The 21,296-nt window shown below is 38.5% G+C and overlaps 3 protein-coding genes across 3 annotated transcripts in view; 1 reads left to right on the forward strand and 2 right to left on the reverse strand.

Moving 5' to 3' along the window:
• Nucleotides 1–21,296, forward strand: part of LOC134814309 (early endosome antigen 1-like) — a 71,622-nt gene that overhangs the window by 43,747 nt on the left and 6,579 nt on the right. Inside the window, exons 6-7 of the mRNA XM_063822438.1 lie at nucleotides 818–915; nucleotides 5,541–5,716. Coding sequence (XP_063678508.1) covers nucleotides 818–915; nucleotides 5,541–5,716 — 274 coding nt within the window. The remainder of the gene's footprint in view (nucleotides 1–817; nucleotides 916–5,540; nucleotides 5,717–21,296) is intronic.
• On the reverse strand, nucleotides 6,569–15,366 carry LOC134819954 (uncharacterized). Its single transcript, XM_063830121.1, has 12 exons — nucleotides 15,320–15,366; nucleotides 14,962–15,165; nucleotides 14,749–14,842; nucleotides 14,313–14,528; nucleotides 13,906–14,092; nucleotides 8,639–8,818; nucleotides 8,420–8,513; nucleotides 8,158–8,273; nucleotides 7,846–8,059; nucleotides 7,500–7,675; nucleotides 7,166–7,345; nucleotides 6,569–6,986 (listed from the first exon to the last, which is right to left on the reverse strand). Exons 2-12 carry the CDS (start codon nucleotides 15,117–15,119, stop codon nucleotides 6,691–6,693), a joined length of 1,911 nt encoding a protein of 636 aa, XP_063686191.1. The 5' UTR covers nucleotides 15,120–15,165; nucleotides 15,320–15,366; the 3' UTR covers nucleotides 6,569–6,690.
• LOC134821236 (uncharacterized) lies at nucleotides 16,887–20,715 on the reverse strand. Its single transcript, XM_063831938.1, has 11 exons — nucleotides 20,581–20,715; nucleotides 20,357–20,450; nucleotides 19,917–20,138; nucleotides 19,517–19,703; nucleotides 19,238–19,417; nucleotides 19,008–19,101; nucleotides 18,644–18,759; nucleotides 18,184–18,397; nucleotides 17,841–18,016; nucleotides 17,548–17,727; nucleotides 16,887–17,383 (listed from the first exon to the last, which is right to left on the reverse strand). The coding sequence occupies exons 1-11, from the start codon at nucleotides 20,712–20,714 to the stop codon at nucleotides 17,139–17,141; spliced, it is 1,842 nt and encodes a 613-aa protein (XP_063688008.1). The 5' UTR covers nucleotide 20,715; the 3' UTR covers nucleotides 16,887–17,138.

Below are 21,296 nucleotides of genomic sequence, written 5' to 3' on the forward strand. Positions count from 1 at the left end.
TTACATAAGTCCAACTAATACGCATTTTTGGCGGTCTTTTTCGAAATAAGTGCTCAACTTTGATGCGATACAAGTTTAAGGCGGATATATTAATATAAGAAAAGCTCAATAACCTAAACAAAGAGAAGACCACTGATTATATAGCGCGTGGGAGCGTGGGACTGACACAGTCAAGATACAAAAGCTAATGAGCAGTGCACTTCTTCCATGTACAGTGGAACGGCAGCTGTTATGTCTTTAAGGTGTCGTATTACTTGAACTATAATTAGACGTGAGTACTATTCTTCTCTCATCAAAAGGTGTCAATTTTTCCTTTTTTTGTCTCACCTTTTTGGAGTACAAAAAATCCTGGCAAGTAAGTATGTGTTTTCGAGATTCACCCAAAGCAAGAACACAAGATTAAATTAAGAAGTAAAAGTTCGGAGTAGGTGCTATCGTAAATGCATTATTGCGTCATTTGTACTGCTTGGTCAAATATATACATTTACCTTTCATGGCTGAACACTATCTTAAGTTTCTTGTCGTATCTGGTTACGACTCTTTTTTATGTTGCATTGTTTCCGCTAGTCCTACATGTCCTCATGGGAAACATCATATCTCGATATGGGACCTTGTCCGTACAACTATCATATTCTCTGCAAGATGACGGTCAGTTCAAATTCTGTGGACTTCAAAACGGCACATATTACGAGTGACGACACTTGGAGTTTTAATTCGCCACAATGGAGCGGGAATATTATGAGAGTGTCATTTATTTGATTATATGATTATTTGACGACTTTATTAGGTCAAATAAGATCATCTCATTACGTTTCAGGAGAAGGATTTTGACAACGCGCTTGACGACATGATAACAGCTATCAAAGAACAATCTCTGTCAACTGTAATGAACCTGTTGGAACATTGCGGCAAATCGTAAGTAATTATTGTAGAATTAACATTTAGATTGGCAACAAAGAGTACGTTTTGAACATAATGTAACTACAAGACATATTTCTATAGAGCTTACGGTACCTATGTAAAAAGTAAAACAGGTGGATAACATGGATATTATTAACATGTATTGCCCCTCCCGCCCTCGCTTATCAACAAGTCATACGTCCGGTGGGGGCTGGGGGACGTTGCAGATGACCTAAAACATGCACTAATTGTAGGTCTGATAGAGCACGCTCTGTTACAGCTTATAGCTAAATCAAGACGTATTATAGGAGCGAAATCCTTGAATACATCTCTACCTTAAATTCCGGGTTAACTTTGAGTAGTGGAGAAAACACAAAGAGTTATAATCCCATTTGCCAGGCTGATTATAAGACAGAAACGATTGTAAAAAACCCCGCATTACTTCCAAAACGACATGTAAACAAAACAAACCTGTACAATTACCTACAATGACAAATGAAAGAATCCAAAATATCCATGAGTATCTAGAGTTGGGTGTGGGGAGAGACACACAAAATACCGAGTATAATCCAAGGTATCAAATGTCAGATCCTAATCCCTTGAATGGGATTAAACAGTAATGGTGAGATCCAGTGGCTGAGTGGAAGTGTGGTGGTAGTGAGAGTAGGTATATTAGGAGGAGGTCCTACTAATGTTGTGAGAGGAGTCATTACATTGATCACATTGTCTGAACTTAGATTCGTTTCCGTGTTTGGTGGAGTGTGATTTGTTCCAGACTTCAGTTGTTCTCCTTCACGACAAATGAAACTTAGCAAGTTCAAGCTGGACTATGAGTGCCAGAACAATTTGTACCAAGACCCAAATAGTGTTTACCTCTTTAAGCCTCGTACAAATGGTTGTTTGTGGAGGACCAAGCCAATGAAGATCAATGTTTCCCACCATGTTTCCGCAGAAACATATGAAATCGAAAACTCTGCCCATGAAATTATCTTGAAATTGAAAATACTGCACAAAAACCAGCTGAAATTGTGGTAAAAACAATATCCAGACTGTACTCTGCACTACGTAATGCTAAACTCCTTGGTCTCTCTCCCGCAGCCTATATAATGTTTCTAGAGAGCATAGCAACTGTGGAAGCAATGAGGACCTAATGTTTCCTGCAATTTGTGGCTCATTATTACATGCGTTCAACTGGAACGCCGTACTAAGCAGCAGTACCTTGCAGTGATAACTTATCCTCCAAATCTCGCGAGAAAATTCAAAGTGATTCGTCCCCAGCCGCATTTAACAAAAGAGAAATTAAGATACTTACTTTAGAAACGACAAATGTGTCATTTTGAGGTGGCGAAACGCCATTGTGAAGTTGACACTTTATTGAGCAATAAGCTCCTGTCATTTCTGAGGCATTCTAACGGTTTAGGTTGATCACAGAATTGTTCCTTCTCCAACAGAGCCATAAACATGACGTAATGTAGGTGTCATGAATAAAACAATGATATAAACAAACGTCCGCGTGGCATCGGCGAAAATGTTGAATATACAACACAATGCACAATACCTGTACCATTTATATAGTCCTTGGTTTATCATTCAGGCTTAACCATCATTAATTAGAATTTTGGATTCGGGAGCGACGATTCCCAAAACTCAAAAGACGAATATAAACGGCTCATGGAATTGAGTAATTAAGAGAACAATACAGTAATATAATACGGTGCTCATTTAAATTAGGAGGAGAATAATTAAAATGAGCTGCGTGGCTCGTAGTTGTGGTAATAACTAATTATTGGTTTTAAGAAGGAAGTTGTTAGCAAGTTATTGCAGCTTATAGCACTAAACCTGCTCGTTGGTGGACTTATTGGTAAAATTATAGATCTCTTTTGGGAGCCCCGGTCAGGTGATCCCACGCTATTATTATGCTTCAAATATTATACTCTTGATAATCGAGATCCGGACATAAGTTTGAAAAGGGTAAAATCATGATTTTCAAGTTTTTAAGATTGTTACTTGAGAGAATGAGTGGCAGTATTTTAACACCATGACCATGTAACCTCATGAAGCATTACCACTAACTCCGAGATATACAATTAGGATTCAGGATGTTTAGTTTAGCGAGGTCCAGGTTAATAATTAATATATTAAAGTTATAAAGTTATAATTAGGGTAATAATTAGGTTATAATAGATGTGGATACTGGCGGGGAGGTGATCATTGTTTGTTTACATTAATAGTGAGCACATGTTAAGCAGGCTGAGGAGGTGATCATTGTTTGTTTACATTTTAGGTGGAGCACATGTCAAGCAGGCTGAGAAGGTGATACATATTTTGTATTATAGAAGGTTTGTAACACTTGTAACGCCTTCTTGTTACCCTCCTTTGAGGGCCCCGAATTATTTTCTGAACGAAAGCTCAAAAATAACCGAGAAATCGACCTTCTTATTAACTCATTTTGATGACCGTTTCTAACCTAAAATTATAGGGGCCCGTTCAGAAAAATCTCATATTGTACATGGGCAGTGGGCACGGTTACATTGTAATGATCACGGTTCACACAATTTCTAGTTCTGTATGACGTAATCATGGCGTGTGTACCGAGGTGCAGTCTGCAGATAAGAGCACCTTGAAATTGCCAACCTGTGGCAGAGATAACAATGTGAACAAAGGGTCAAATACAGATAAGAAAGGTAAACATACGATATAATGTCCCTCTGCTCACTCTTCCTGTTGTGATTGGACGGATCAGCGTCACGTGACAGAACACCTCTATTACAATTGGTCGGGATCACGGAGCACATCAGGGCTGCCCGTCGTCCGAATAAATATAATTCAGTTGTTATTATGATTGTTATATACCTTTATTGTGTTTCTTTTGACTTTTGCTATATCGTGCTCTGCTCTGAAAATTGTGATAGAACCTGTTCGAGTTGTTAATGAGACAATCTCCTTGTTCTTTCGTTGCAGAATCAACATGTTCTTTGTTTGAGTAACACAACAATTTTGAGGAAAAAGGAAGCGTTATTGGGCTGTAAAACCAACTTAAATCGATTTCTCGTTGTACAGGTGAGGAACAGTCACCAAAATGAGTTGCTTACCTGCTGTGTTTTGTCGTACTCTGCTCTTCGCTCAAGTTCGATCAGTTAAGGTGAGGATTGCCTCGATCTTTCGGTTTCAGCCCTAGGTCAAGAGCTGTAGAACCGAAGGATCAAAATATATGTTGCTTGTTGCTCGCATTCTAAACTATAAAACATCGATTTTGAGGGATAAGGAAGTGTTTATAGGTTCTGAAACCTAGCTAAATCGATTTTTCGTGCAATTTTAGGTTAGAAACGGTCATCAAAATGAGTTAATAAGAAGGTTGATTTCTCGGTTATTTTTGAGCTTTCGTTCAGAAAATAATTCGGGGCCCTCAAAGGGGGGTAACAAGAAGGCGTTACAAGTGTTACAAACCTTCTATAATACAAAATATGTATCACCTTCTCAGCCTGCTTGACATGTGCTCCACCTAAAATGTAAACAAACAATGATCACCTCCTCAGCCTGCTTAACATGTGCTCACTATTAATTAACTGATGTTTATCATTCAATTCTCCGACTTACAATAATCAATGATACTGCTGATTAGAAACTCGATAATAGTAGAACAGTTAGACGCGCGATCACGTGGGCGCGTCACGTGCGTACCACGTGCCACCAATAGCATACGCCGAGTCCTATACCACGTGACACGAAAGCGCACCACGTGATATGAAACATCGTAACCGTCCACTTCTTTTACACAGAATTCCTGGGAACGTTGCCAAAGCAGCTAATTCTTGGAATTTCTCCAACGCGTGGCGTGGAGAAGTTGGCGACTAGCCAGCTACCCTTGTCCGTGCCCTAAAAAATAGTATTGTTTTGCTTGCTCTCCTTCCAGCTCTTGTTCCTGCTAACGTTCAAGCTATTGCTCCACTATGACAGATCGGTTGACATTCAGATTGATGAACTGCTTTCCAATCGTGTTCCGGACAGTACAGTTAGAGTCAACAACTGGGCTCTAAACAAGTAAACAAACAATGATCACCTCCCCGCCAGTATCCACATCTATTAGGGCTATTAAAGTAAGGTTCTTGCCAGGTTTCGTGACCGGGGCTAAAACATCGTGAAATAAGAACTCGCGCAGTTATAGGCACGACACACAGACTACTAGGCTGAGACGGCTGAACCAAATGAAGACAGCTCTGAGCCGTTGGTTGCATGCAATAACAACCCTATGTCAATACCCAGTACCTCATTGAATTGAACTAAGTAGCTATTTGCTGCCATGTCATGTTTCTTTGCCTACTTACTGGTGACTTTTATGGGAAAATTTTCGTAATGTACATTCGACGAGTGGTATTAACCATCCAATCAAATTTCATTCACGTTGGATCAGCTATATTTAACTGCTAATGGTCAAGAGTAATTGGGTATTGAATGAAATTATAATGATACAGATTTGAGATACCCAGCCCAATATCTTAAAGTTATCACCATGATCAATCGAATGTTTCCAGATGGCTCGCCAATGCCATGAGAATAGTAAGGGATATATATATATAGACTAATTGATATTTAATGAAAGTTAGCCAGAAAACCACTAAACTCCACAATCCCTCTGCCAGCTACCTGGATATGGCAGACTCAGACGGACAGACGCTGCTGCACCACGCGGTGAAGACGGCTGACGTGGAGATATTACAGTACCTGCTGGACCAGGGCGGTAATGTGAATCTGGTGGATAACGAGGGGTGTTCTCTTCTGCACCATCTGGCAGCTGGACCAAGGACTCCCAAACAAGGTGCGTGGATCTGCTAATTTGAGTTTGCAAGTGTTTTTAGCACTTGTGGAAGTTTGGAAATTATTTAATGACTAGTGTAACCCGGCCTACGGCCGGGATTTCACTGCCGCAGTTAAAAAGGGTAGGAGTAATTACCCGCTGAGTCAAAACCCGGATTAGGCGAGCAATTCTATTCGGAGTGCCCTCACGTATCCAATAGTATGCTTAAAAGATAGTAATTCTTAATCAATAATCAATAGAAATTAACCCTTAACACCATGCACCACACCAGCCTATCATATTTGTGAACATGCATTACATTGTCGTATGAAAGTATGAACTCTCTCTACAGTCCAAACAGACCGTTTGAGCACTCCCTCCCCTAATAAGTTTATAGTATTATATGACCATGTAATATATACGCCATGTAATATATACGCTACATATGCAGAGAGAGAGAGAGAGCTAGCCCCGTAACTCTTGCCGTTCTTCTCAAGCCATTTTATGTAACATATTTTGTGGTACAAAACCATCAATTAAACCACTTACCACCGGCCGATTTTTATAAAATTTGCTTATTGGCTTCGTCAGAGTTTTGTCGGCACTATACCGAAAAAACCAGTCCCGTAACTATTACCGTTTTTTTTGTATAACCGTTCGGAAATTACACACAGACACACACACAGACACACACACAGACACACACACATTCTGGTGTTATTAAGTTGATTGATCTTGTGGGGTGGTTGTCAGTTTATTTATTGCCGATTGTGAGAATCCAGCTCAGAGGGCATGGGACAAAATTAAATCTTGCTTAGATTAACTCTGCAAAATCTTAACAACATAATCATCAACCGATAGTTTATATTACATCGAAAACAGAAAAGGTTTAAACAATCTAAAAAGCCTCAAAAGACAAAAAAATTCAGGGAATCGTTAAGCAGTGTCCGTAAACATGCCATCATTAAAAAAAAAGTTTAATTAGTGACGCATTTTTAGATCATTAAAAGTCCAAGTAGAAGGGCTAAAATTGCAGATAAGGTCGAGTGTCCAGCTTTAGCTGTTTGAAAGCTTTTACCTGAACAAAGTGTCTTTGGATTAAGTGCAGGCTGAAATACACCCTTGGAACATGTCATAGTCTGGCTGATCTTCTTATTGTTTACACATATTGCTTCCAACTCTTCTCCATCTGCAATGAAGTCCTCCTCGGGTGGTTCTAGGATGAACAGATCTGATTTGATCACAGTACACTCACCATTATTAACATCATACGGGGCATTGCCATTTGAACCTGATGGAAAGAAGTTTAAAACTGGCAATTGAAAAAGGCATATCGTCAATCGTCATCAACGCATCTTCGTTTAAATTCTAATTGCATAACTTCTAAAAAGTTATGCAATTTTTCCAAAAACTCTTAACTCAATCCGCTAAGAAACTAGGGAACTGATTACTGAAATGAGATTTTACTACCTCCGTTACTACATAATGGAAGAGGCTGATCCCACTGTCCCCCAATACACTGTAACGTATCTGAACCCACTAGTGTTCCCTCTTTACATTTGACCGTTGCCTCTGTGCCTTCAGTCAAATCTGCTTTGCTAAATCTAACATTCCCGTTTTGGACTGCATTTTCTATGTTCCAACAGTTCACTGTATTTGGAAAGAAGGGTTATGGTTATTCTGAAAAAAGCTGTGTAATAAGTTACACGATTCTACTTATTCTTCTTGACAAATTAATGAATAGATAAGGGGTCAATATACTTAAATAACTAATAAGGCGATAAAATGTTGGGTTGTTTTATACCTGCCCGGCTGCAGAGACCCCTTGCTTCAAACGTGAGAGAATTCTTGGTGACCCATTCACCAGAGTTCTCATCTATCAACCCATAATGATTCCCTCTACCATGACTCGGTATGTTGATATAGTTAGCCGGCGTAAACCCGTCCAGCCACCTGTATGCTCCAGTTCTATCTTCATCTCTGTTGTAAATAATTGCAATTAATTTTTGAGATTTCTCATTGGTTTTGCGAACCGAGACATTACCTGAACAGGTCTTAAAAGGTAATCTTCAAATGAACTTTTATAGTACCCCTTTTATAGAACTCATTCAACAAAAACAATCAAGCTTCAGTATATGTATGTAACTTACAATAACCCAATCCAAAAGAGCTTAAATTTGTCATCTGTCTTCTCCCCAGGATAATCATCTGCTAATTTATCCACTAACAGATTGTTATGATACTCTGTAGGGATGGTCGCCAAATCCCATCCACTTTTATGTTTTGTATCCATCGCTTGGCAAGAATCTTTGCATTGTTGATAGGTCGTCGGGTGCCCCTCATTACAATATGCATACTTCAGATCTGGCAGAACAGAAAAGTTACGTTTCATTACCAAGATATTAAAGAGAAGTAAATAAAATGAACATCTTGAACACAAATATTATAGTCTTCATTGTTACCTCTTCTATAAGTAGCTAAAAGTGAGAAGGCGTTCTTGTAGAACCCACAGTTCAGGAGACTCTCGTCTCCACGAGCATAGTCAATATATCCATTGTCTCCAAAATCAGTTCCGTAGCTTTGGGATATTTTGTTTGATGAAGTTCAAAATATGATTGAGAACTGAAAATAAGTCTCAAAGAAAATGTTCTTTTTTTCACCAAATCAGAGGAGTAAAGGTGATGATTCCTAATAATGTTGATACACATGTGATCATGATCTTACCTTGCTTTGACACGAAGTGTTTTGTCAGTGTATCCTACTAGTAACATGGCGTGAGGCATTGGGTTAGTAGCACACTGTGTGTCTCTATACTCTCCTGCAAATGTGAAACGTAGCATGTTCTAGACTTAAACTATTCATGTTATCTTTGGGGTGTCTTCCGATGGTTCATACTTTAAAGTGTATGGATAACTGTGTATAAACCCAGGCAGTGTAACTAACCTCCAGAATAGGCGAAGAGGTCATTGCCTATCATAGTTCCAAACGCAACTGGAGATGTAGTTAATCCTTCCAACATTCCAACCTCACTTGATTGGAGTGGCACGAAATCCTGTATCCATATCTTTGTCATGGCGTTATTTTTAAAGTTGACGATGTCTTCCAGTATTTTGCACGGCGTATCTGCGGATTGTATCATTTTACTTACGCTAACACTTATATATCTTACTATATATAAAGCGAGACGATATATATATATTTATCTGTGCCATTTTACTGACACCACGGCATCAACTTTGACATAAGACTTAACGCTAGAAAGAAAAAGTCTACCAAACGAAAAATCTATAGCTTCAAAAGGGCCAATTGGACTAATTTAAATAATGCACTGAATTCTGAAAACTGGGAACATCTACTTAGTGGTAAACCAGTCGAAGAGGCCTGGTCAGTTTTCAATACTATTTTCACTTCTCATTGTAATTCACATATTCCTAAGATATCTGTCTCCGATGAATTTCAACCCCCATGGTTTGACTCAGATGTCTTTGATTTATGTAGAAAAAAGGAGCGACTACATGACGAATGGAAACAGTCTTCTAATCCAAAAAAATATTTAAAATTTTCCAAAGCTAGGAGGGATTTTAAAAATCTCGTTGATGCAAAATTGGACGCAAACTTTGAAGATGATGATAACAGAAATCTCATTAACAAAAAGTTCTGGTCTTTTGTGAAATCTAAATCAAACTCTAATCGCATTCCTGAAACAGACAGCTACAATGGTTGCCTACGGTCCGATCCGCAAGGACAGTGTGAGTTATTCAATAAATATTTTAACGAACAGTTTACAGAGGGTAGTGATTATGATATAGATATCGACTTTTCCAGTGACCGTGATTTTCAGGTCAATTTCGACACTTGTAAAATCAAAGGTTTACTTGAAAATATTGATCCAAGTAAAGCGCAAGGGGCCGACAATATCCATGGAAGAATTTTAAAGTACTGTTCAGTGAGCCTGTCTAAGCCTCTTGCTATCCTTTTTGAAGCTTCTTATAAAACTGGATGTATTCCAGCAGATTGGAAAATGGCAAACGTTGTTCCAGTTCATAAAAAAGGCTCTAAAATTGAAGTTAACAACTATAGGCCAATTTCTCTGACAAGCATTATTATGAAAGTTTACGAAAAAGTAATCCGGGATGAATTGCTCAATCGATGTGAACATCTTATTGATCAACGTCAACATGGTTTTATGAGTAGGAAATCATGTACAACTCAGCTAGTAAATTTCTGTGACAGCTTAGCCCTATCTCTCAATGACAATGTTCGCACTGACATAATATACTTTGATTTCCAAAAAGCTTTTGATTCTGTCAACCACGACATAATTCTGTTGAAGCTCAAAGAACAATATAACATTGATGCATCTCTACTGAGATTCTTCAAGTGCTACCTTGAAAACAGATACCAAAGGGTTGTCATTGGAAATAAAATGTCTGCTCCCTGTCAGGTTAGATCAGGTGTCCCCCAGGGCTCAATTTTAGGGCCTACTTTATTTATACTTTTTCTTAATGACATTACAGAGGATTTGTCACCGGAAACAAATATAACCATGTATACTGATGATACAAAAATATGGCGTAGAATCACGTCCCAGGATGACCATTGGCTGCTCCAGCGGGATATTAACAGTCTTCAAAATTGGGCTCATCATAATAAGATGGTGTTTCACCCTTCAAAAAGTCACGTTCTTTCTATTACCCGAGCATATTCTATGAATCGTAGTGTTAATTTTGTGTACTCAATGAATGAAACGGCTATCGAATACACAGACATTGAAAAAGATCTTGGAGTACATATCAATAGTAAGTTAGATTGGTCACATCACTGTGATATGATATACTCTAAGGCTAGTCAGAGGTTAGGCCTTCTAAAAAGAACATGTTACTTCACCAAGAACACTAAAAAACGTCGGGCCTTCTATCTATCTCAGGTTAGAAGTCATTTCGAACACTGCACAATTGTCTGGCGGCCTCATTCAGAAACCTCGGTGGAGAAACTTGAATCGATACAAAAAAGAGGTATCAAGTGGATCCTTAATGATATTTACTTGAGCCTTAGGGACAAAAAAAGGTATTTCATAGCGTGTAAGGAACTAAATATCCTTCCACTCTCGGTAAGGTTTGATTACAAGGATATATTATATTTTCATAATATTTTTTATGACATGTCAGTTGTGACATTTCCACCTTACTTACGACGTTTCATGGGAAGTAGGTTAAGGCGATCACATCTAGACGATCTCAGTATGATTAGTGACATTTCTCCTCAAGTTCCACAAAACCTTACGTCAAGCCAGACCAGATGTTCGGGCATATCTAAGTCTTACTTTTACAGAGCACACATTCTTTGGAATAAACTCCCTTATGAATTAAGGGAAATCTCAAGGCCATCCGTGTTTAAAACCCATTTAATTAAGTACCTCTGGACAGTTCTAAACGACCATATAACATCCTCTGACAGTTAAACAATTTACCTTAATGTAACTATATTGTCTAAATATAAATTGATATGAAGTATAATTAATAAAATATGTTAAATAAAGTGTGTTTATAATTATGATTTATGGTACATTGTTATTTATTATATTTATATTTTAGGCTGTAACCTTATTAGTTCAATGGAATAAACCTAGCATGCCTTGGTTGCAGCATCGCTTCACTTATAGGTGCATTTAGGGCCCGATGTAATTGCTATGATCAGTTTACTGGTCAACTGGTGTTTCGGTGTCCCTTATTTTGTTTACACTCGGTCACTTGTCAAGGCATGTAAGGTCATTCGGCGATATTTTCTTTGAAATAAAATGATGTATTTGTGTAACAATTTGAAAGTTTATTGATAAAAAATTTAAAAAACGCGAATTTCTTCAAAAACCGTCAAAGATATACAACTGAATCTTTTTTGACTGGGTCTAGGAACCGACCGGATTGGGGTTTTGGCTGCCGGACCGGATTCAGCCGGATTTGGATCTCAAATCCGGCAAGCCGGATTTTGCCGGACCGGAACCGGTGGTTTTAGAGTGAAATAAAAGGCAGCCGGATTTTGCCGGATTTTGCCTGTTTTTGCCGGATGTTGCCGGAAAATTTCCTTCCTTTCCACGCCTAATCTTCATCGAGCACTTCTTGCAGCTTGCATAAGGGATCCCATTTTCTTCTGAGTAGAACAACCAGACGGACGATGTTTTAGATTTACTACTACTCGACTCGACTTAGGGCGGCTTCAACGTCCGAACAGATATAGTTTTTTTACAAATCTTCCTATCTACTACTAGACATTGCTTAAACAAGCAGTACGTAGCAGACACAATATAACACGAGTCACGACACTAGACGAGTAATAATCAGAAATGATATCTAATTGGCATATGCTGCCAGACCCCTGGTTGAGCGCGTTTGTGCGAATTCATGCAAGTCTGAGTATCATTGGGTCACGTGACTTACAACCAGAGGTGCTTAATAAGGTTGTTCGTAAGCAGGCACTGTCTAGTACAGTACTAATCACCGTCTGGCGTCTAGAGCTGAGTCACGTGATTGCAGTAATGAGCTAATTAAGTAGCTACCCAGACCCTGAACACGTGACCTTCATATTTCGTATTTCATAATCAGAAGGTTAAATACTGCCAATTTTGCGATTATAGCCGGGGGCTAGCCCAGGGAGGTGGCCCAAAATATTTTCCGGTTTTTTCTAAGTCCGCACCTACCCCTCGATACACTATTCTGTATTCTGGACTCAAGGTTTCCCCCGGTAATGCGATCTCGGAAGGCAGGCCTCCCCTTTGCAACACGAGCTCGGAAGCGGGAGCTCTCGATACAGGAGGTACGTCTCGAGAACGACTCGGACCGAAAACTTTTAAGTTAAAATTTTTCGAAGTTTTTCTGAAAACCACTTTTTTCCACGATTCAGGCTACCCTGTTCATTATTAGCCGAAAATATTTTTTCCGTTTTTCGAAGTCCCCACCTACCCCTCGATACACAATTCTGGACTCGAGGTTTCCCCTGGTAATGTGATCTCGAAAGGAGGCCTCCCCTTTGCAATACGAGCTCGGAAGCGGGAGCTCTCGATACAGGAGGTACGTCTCGAGAACGACTCGGACCGAAAAACTTCTAAGTCAACATTTTTTAAAAGTTTTTCTGAAAACCACTTTTTTTCCACGATTCAGGCTACCCTGTTCATTATTAGCCGAAAATATTTTTTCGGTTTTTCGAAGTCCGCACCTACCCATCGATACACAATTCTGGACTCGAGGTTTCCCCCGGTAATGTGATCTTGGAAGGCAGGCCTCCCCTTTGCAACACGAGCTCGGAAGCGGGAGCTCTCGATACAGGAGGTACGTCTCGAGAACGACTCGGACCGAAAAACTTCTAAGTCAAAATTTTTTAAAAGCTTTTCTGAAAACCACTTTTTTTCCACGATTCAGGCTACCCTGTTCATTATTAGCCGAAAATATTTTTTCGGTTTTTCGAAGTCCGCACCTACCCATCGATACACAATTCTGGACTCGAAGTTTCCCCGGTAATGTGATCTTGGAAGGCAGGCCTCCCCTTTGCAACACGAGCTCGGAAGCGGGAGCTCTCGATACAGGAGGTACGTCTCGAGAACGACTCGGACCGAAAAACTTCTAAGTCAAAATTTTTTTAAAGTTTTTCTGAAAACCACTTTTTTTCCACGATTCAGGCTACCCTGTTCATTATTAGCCGAAAATATTGTTTTGATTTTTTTCGGTAAAAAAAACTGAAATCCGGCAAAAATCCGGCAAATTTTTTTCCAGCCGGAGCCGGAACCGGAACCGGATTTTGAAGCCGGATATCCGGCCGGAACCGGATTCAGCCGGATTTCCGGTCGGTTCCTAACTGGGTCAAATGCTTTAATGGCCTCCAAATCAGCATGAAAAAATAAAAAATAGGCCAAGAAATAGGAGTTTTAGAGCCCAAAATTTGGTACCCCAAGTGGTGTAAAAAACGCGAATTAAATAGGTAATAATTGTTTTAGTCTCTTCAGTCTTGACACCATTTTAGGGTTAGACGGGTTCCTGCTAGTAGTTATAATAGTTTGACAGCGCTTATAATTGATAATAGATCAGTCTTGGGTGACATTACATAGAACCTGCAAGCTGATTACGAATCGGAATCGGGATGACAAATTTTGCCAGAGAAAATAGTTAATTTTGCACATATTTTTAAAAACTGCAATTGTGATGACTGGAATGTTAACTTACAGTCTGCAGCATAGGGCATGTCTTCAGCGGAGACAAGATACTGTCTCATCTTCGTCAGTTTGTACCCTTCATTAACAACACCGCCAGCACATCCCGAGTAATCGAAGGTGCAGTCCACGAAGTATTGCTCCGAGAATTCCGTGTCATCTCCTGTTAAATGCTTGTTCAGAGCTTCCATCGTTCCCACCTGGAAAAATTTGCACGAATAAATTGTTGATACGATAAAAAGAGGAACTCTGCTTGATTTCACAGACGATTCAGATTATCAGGCCTTATAACTTTTTAAATAACAGCTATGGTTCCTAGATGGTCACCCAGATGTCAGATATAAGAATGAAAGTTATTGCCAGATATAATTTTACTGTTATCAAGCCTGACCAGAAATAATTAAGATTCCCATATCTTACATTTGGAAAGCTCCAACAACTGCCACAGCTCGCTTGGTTGAGAGGAGTGCTGAGACCCACTGTATTCTCCCAATAGTCAAATGTTTTAGGAAGTGACCTTTTACTCCTCCTTCTTTTCCTCACTTTGTTCTCAAGCTTCGAGAAACCAGCTAAAGTGGCTGACATGTTAAATCCCTCGAACAAAGGTCGTACTATATTCTCAAACTCTTCATTATTCTGAAAGATTTATATCACATTAGCGATACATCTGATTTTCTTCAAATATCTTATCTGAGTGGGCGAGTGGCTTTTAAGGTCTAAGTAAATTTGTATATTTCGGTGAAATATTGACATTGTTTAGTATTACATCGACAATCAACATGATATGTTAGAACATGTTAGAACTTTAGTCCTAGAATGGTGTGTATGTTTAAGGAGCAACCAGCTTGAATCTCACCGCAACTGCAAATCTGTTCAAACTGCTGAGCACCACACCCGATGTGGTCCTCTCAACCGACTTCACCGCTTCAACCAAACGATCCCATCTTTCTCTGAAATGGTTTAAACTCTTTAAACATGTTTTATTATCGTTATGTGCCTCTCGCACGACTAATCCTATCATATTCATTTTCAAGCAGTTAAAACGGCTATTTTGTCCTATCGCACCTACCTTCGATCCTTGTCGTCTTTAAGATCTATTGCCCATTTTTTAATGGTGTTTTGGAATAGTTTGATTGTAGGTATGGTGATGGTTGCTGATGTACTAGGTAAATACAGCAGCAATAATAACACTGCTAACATATGTGTTATAATACTTTGTCCTGACATCAGTCTTTCTTCATTATACTAGAAAACTATTGGTCCTCCACTTTATCTAAGATATTCAGTTACTTTGGTTCGCTGATTTGTCAGATATACATTATACATTCTGGATGTTATACGGTTTTTACTCCAGTTACCACGAAACTGTAAAATTGTAAAAATCAACAATGCAGAAAAACTTTAACGGGTGAGACTGAAAATCCTACTCTTTATGTAAAAGTCAGTTCCCCAATCATCAATGACAATATGAACATTTGAACGTGATCAAGCTAATCGGATAGTCGCATGCGAAATCTGTATTATAGACAAGTAAGCAGAGAAAACGGTCAGATGATAGAATGATAGAAGAGAATCAGAGCCTTCTTCTAAGAGGACATGTCTGCATTCTATGAGTGTAACTGTATACTGTCTAGCAGTAGCATCTCCTGCGCTTCATACGTCTTCTTGTGTACTGTGTAGTCACTAGATGTGCATCGTGACTAGTGACTTGATTTAGTGATCGTAAGAGATTGTTAATCGGTTAGTAATTAAGATTTTAATTGGTCTCGATTTAAACTTCTGGGTCGGGCAAGTTCTAGGTCATCAGTGATTCCCCTATTACTTTTACAACATTATCTTATTGAATCATTAATACTACATTTTTCTGCATCAGACAAAAGTAAATAACTTTTACGATAACGATTACGACTAATCTCAAAAAGGATTTAATTATAAATAACTCGGTATGAATATGTTGAAAATATTTCGTAACGATAATTTGTTATTGTGACAAATACGAAAGAAATGCACTGCAAGATACTTCAGAAAATGTAACTTCTTAAAATAAAAATAAATATTCATCAATTAATTATAATGTAACGTGATTGCAGATCACAAACTTGACTAGGAACAATTATCAACACAATATTTTCATGTTTTACAGCAAAGGAGACGTAAATATTTAATCTATACAATATAATTATAAATAAATAGTTGACTGCTCATGCTGTGTAACATGAAGATTTGAATCTTCACTCTACGTTACTCATTCATAATATTTTGTTGATGATTATAAACAACTTGGTTAGTGTGGTTGCCGGTTCAGGGATCTACAAACTGGCCGGGTTTCTAAAACACGGTACTGCATGTGGGCTATTATTCTGCTCACTCACTGTTGACGAAACTGCAATGTAGACGTAGTATGCAGTCTTGAAGGTAAAGTCAACCTTGATGGTAGTAATCAAGGGAGGGGGGCAACGTAGAATAAAGTAGAATAAAGTAAAGTAGAATCCCCCCCCCCCCCCCCTAATCAAGTGCAGGTTTAGCACGTGCATGCTGCACAAGAATTGGGATTATTCAGGTATACACTTCGATCCTTATTTGGCGACGTTATTCCTGAGCAAATGGAGCCGAACAAAATGTTGAAACGATAAATTGAAGAATGTTCAGAAATATTCCAAATTCAGTCAAATATTTGGGGACCGTGAATTTCTGGTGTCGGACCGTTTCAATTTCAATTTATTGATCCAAGTATACTTATTCACTCTAAGTGTCAAAACATTGATGGCCTGATGGTCGTTTGGTTCGTTTGTCCCCCATTGGCAATTATACTTGTTGAATTTCGATGGTCGATTTTGTCGTAACATACAATTACAAAAACATAAGATGTAGCCATCTTGGTATTAAAGCGAGAAATTCCACCTAGAACTTTTATTACAAGTAATCATCCGTCAAAACAGATAATTCAGAATTCAATCAGTGAAATAATTCGGGAATGAAACAAAAACAACGCTTACAATCAAAAGTTGAATCAGTTTAACATTTCAGTATGAAAATACAAATTTGAAATCAATTAATTGCTGGCTAGTTTTTGAGCTAGAAATATTGGATTTCTTTCTTACTCTAAAGATTCCTTACAGTCCTGGTCGTCTCAAAGAGATGTCATATTAACTGCATTTGCTACAATGACTAATATGTATTATTAGCAGTAGATTCCATAGGTCAACATGGCTTCAATTTTTCAAAACAAAATGTTTACGGTTTCCTTCAAATTAGGATGCGAAGAGCCGACATTACAGCAACTATTATCGACAGAGTAACCACCACTGAATTAGAAATATTGTCATCATAACATTCATCTATTCTGGGGATAAAAGCACCGCTTGTACAAATATGTTCGGTTGTAGTCCCGTTTGTACAGGTGATCGTTATCATCTCTTCGTTTTCGAAGTCTAGCTTGTTTGGTTGGATTGTTGCTTTTGTTCCTGCCTCTCCACTGTACGTACATGCTCCTGAGTGCAGTTTTGTCGGTTACTTTGAACGTGATATAGAACGCGATAATAGATTAATCAACCGATAAGTAAGTAAAAACATTTTCAGCGTGCAACATTAGTAACATTTGTTGTCTGATCTTAATCTATCAAATGTAAATTAAATGGTTCCAGTTTGAACGCACCTCCAATACTACAAGTTGGAAGATCTGAATCCCACTGTCCCCCCACACACTTCAGCTTGTTTGCGCCTACTAGTTGTCCCTCTTTACATTTTATCGTTGCCTCTGTGCCTTCTGATAAATCTGCTTCGCTGAATTTAACTGTCCCATCCTTTATAGCATTTTCTATGTTCCAGCAGTTTACTGAAATATTGTGTGACGGTGATTCTTCTTATAATCATTTTTCAGTCTTCATCAGAAGGCCTCTGTTTCATTTGTCATAAAGCACCAAAGAAATACCTAAAATACCCTCTTACTTGGTCGACTGCAGAGACCCCTTGCTGGGAAGGTTAGAGAGTTCTTGGTTAACCATTGACCCGTGTTCTTGTTAATCAGCCCGTACTTGTTTCCAATATTAGAATTAGACATGTTGAAGTAGCTGACGGGAGTGAAACTGTCCAGCCACTTATAGTTCTCATCCTTGTTTTCATCTCTGTAATGAAAACATTGTCAGAGCAATAATTAATAATGCACTGCGATAACAAAGTCAGTTTATTAACTGTTTCGCAGTTTATTAACTGTATCTCAACTATTATAAATCCCTAAAGGAACTTTATAACTCCTTTAATGATTTTCTTTATATAATTATAATGAACTCACACTAATCCAATCCAGAGGTAGTTAAAACTGTCATTCTTCTTAGATCCTGGATAGTCGACTGCAAGTTTGTCCATGATGATTTGGTTGTGCATCTTGGTGGGGATGGTTGCTAGATCCCAGCCGGTTTTACCATTTGTATCCATGTCTTGGCAGGACGCTTTACACTGCTCGTAAGTCGCTACTTTTCCGTCGTTACAATACTCGTACTCCACATCTGAAACATGTTTTCTCTGTGGAATGTTTGTCGGGGATATCTTTGACAAAGTCTACCCCTTTCCACAATATCGTCTAATTTTAATTCATAATCATATGATCAAAGCAATCCGATCTCTAACGATTCGAATGGCTTACAAATCAATTGGGAGTACAACTACATTGTACATTGTACATTATACATTGTACATTGTACAATGTACAATCTACATGACACACAGTTGCAACGACAAAATCATTAATTAACCTCTTCTGTAAGTGGCAGTGAGACTGTAAGCGTTGTCGTAGAATCTGCAACTAGGCAGATTACCATCACCGCGCTTGTAGTTGATGTAGCCCTCATCTCCAAAATGTGCCCCGTAGCTTCAAAGAAACGTTTGATGAATGTTTTATGACCTTTTATTTTAATGAGATAATACGTTTACTTGATTTATTAAACGTATCATTCACCTCACAAACAACGGGTTCCCGCATTATATTACGACAGCACTCTACTGCGAAACTGTCGTATAGTACAGTGCTGTCGTAATATGATTTCGACGTAATATAGTGCGATTAGCAAACCACGGAGTATAAGCACACAAATAGTTTTTCACGATGCATGATTTTACCTTGCTTTGACACGAAGTGTCGTCTCAGTGTATCCTACTAGTAACATCGCATGAGGCAGAGAATTAGTGGCACATAGTGCATCGCTGTATGTTCCTGTTGATAAAATATGTTAAAAATGCAACATCAATCATGATAGTATTAAGTTATTTTAGTACAGATAAATTTAACAGATGACGGCCGACCTCCGCGGGATAAAGTTGCCGGATTGCAAGTGTAAAGACATTATTACCTCCGGAGTAAGCGAAGATGTTGTCACTTATGTACGATCCAAATGCTACCGGGGAAGTCTGCAGTCCTCGGAGCATGCTGTCTTCGTTTTTACCAAGTGGTATCCAGTCTTGTATCCATATCTTATTCAAGGCGTTGTTTTTATAACTTGCTATGTCATCCGCGAACGTGCACGTCTGGTCTGATAATTTTATTTCAAGTTCTGAGTTTTAATTTACGAAATATTAATTTAATTTTCAAATATAATGACTGTCAATATAACTACAGTATATAAACTTACAGTCCGCTGTATAGGGCCAGTCATCTTCTGACATAACATATTGTCTCATCATTGTTACTTTGTACCCTTCGTTAACTGTCCCTCCTGCACATCCAGAATACTCAAAGGTGCAATCCACGAAATATTGCTTTGAGAGTACTGTGTCATCTCCCGTCAAATGTTTGTTCAAAGCTTCCATAGTCCCAACCTGCAAGGATATGACCATGTAGATTGTAGAGGCGAAAATGAAATTAAGCAATTCGAGAGCATTCTTTCATTATGTAAACAATTAAAAACTGATCGTTGAATTGGGAAAATGCCCCTTTATCAATGCCAAGAAGTAGCTCAATGTCTGTCTGTTTGTGCAGCCCGATAATCTAATAATTAACAGAAAATAACGGTTTGTTTTGAATTAACTTACATTAGGAAAGCTCCAACAACTGCCACAGCTAGCTTGATCCTGAGGTTCGCTCAGTCCAACTTCTTTCTCCCAGTAGTCGAATGTTTTAGGGAGCGATCTCTTGCCCCTGTTACTCCTCCCAGTTCTTGTTTGAGGAGACCACGATGACATGTCTTCTAGAACTTCTGTCATGTTGTACCCTCGGAGCAATGGTCTGACCATAGACTCAAATTCTTTATTATTCTGGGGGTATAGTCGTGGTTACAGATAAATCCATCCACCCCATAAATTGATACAGCTACATGTAACTATAAGTTGATCCTAAACGTCCGATCAGATTAGTTTAGATTTACGCATGATAAGGCCTGAGCTTCAGTTAAAATTACACATAGATTTGTATTATGAGCCTTAATGCTTGGGCATCTCATTCTTGTTTGATACTAGTATGTAAAAAGACTTACTAGAACGGTAAACTTGTTTAGACTTTCAAGAAGCACATCCGTTGTGGTCTGTTCCACGGAGTCTTTTGCTTTCATAAACCGGTTCCATCTTTCCCTGGAAAATTACATCATGTTTAAATTAATGAATAAAGAACGGTCCTGCGAACATCTGTACAATAACTAAACGATTATAAAAATATAACGGTTATACCTACACTTTATAAAAGTAAAGATTTTTAAATTACGTTCGATCTTGGTCACTAAGTGGTCTGATGCCCCATCGTTTCAATGTGTTCTGAAAAAGCTGGTTAGTTGGGATAGTGACCGAAGCAGAGATGAAAAGAAGGAGAAGTATAAGTTGTAATACTTTCCGTAACATTGTTCCTGTGAGGAGAACGTAAGTTTTTAAATAAATTCTCAAAGATGAGTATTAAATACACATGTCAGTATAATTACAGGGGTGAGAGTAGCGTTCTTGAGACAAAATACCAAAAGAGCGGACATAAGTTGGTTATATATTAAAAGGTGGCTTTTGCCTTTTTTATTTCAAAAATCTTGTTTGAAGGCAGCGGCTAAAATATTGAAAGCAGCATAGATTTGCAGCCACCAAACCATATTACAAGTAGCCCTCCAATAAAACTCGACGGAATAAATCTAGTTTACGAACCGGGTGATCATTTGTGTGTGGCTATCGTGATATTTTGATGCGGTTCCCTATATTAAACCGTTTCAGCTACAGTAATTCAAACAAACCAAAATTGTTAGTCTCATTACTTGTAATCCCCGCGAGTATTTTATGCTCGGGTCACGAACTGGTTCTCAACCAAGAATCAGAATAATATTTGTATACAGGGATTCTAAATTCGGGATTAAAGTATTGTTTGGCCGAGTGGTTTGCTGATTGAAACAGTCAAAGGGTGTCTTTTGCATCGTGCGTGGGACTTTGTAAATGATGATGTGG

The sequence above is a fragment of the Bolinopsis microptera genome, chromosome 1 (assembly GCF_026151205.1).
Source record: "Bolinopsis microptera isolate Bmic1 chromosome 1, MBARI_Bmic_1.0, whole genome shotgun sequence".
NCBI lineage: Eukaryota > Metazoa > Ctenophora > Tentaculata > Lobata > Bolinopsidae > Bolinopsis > Bolinopsis microptera.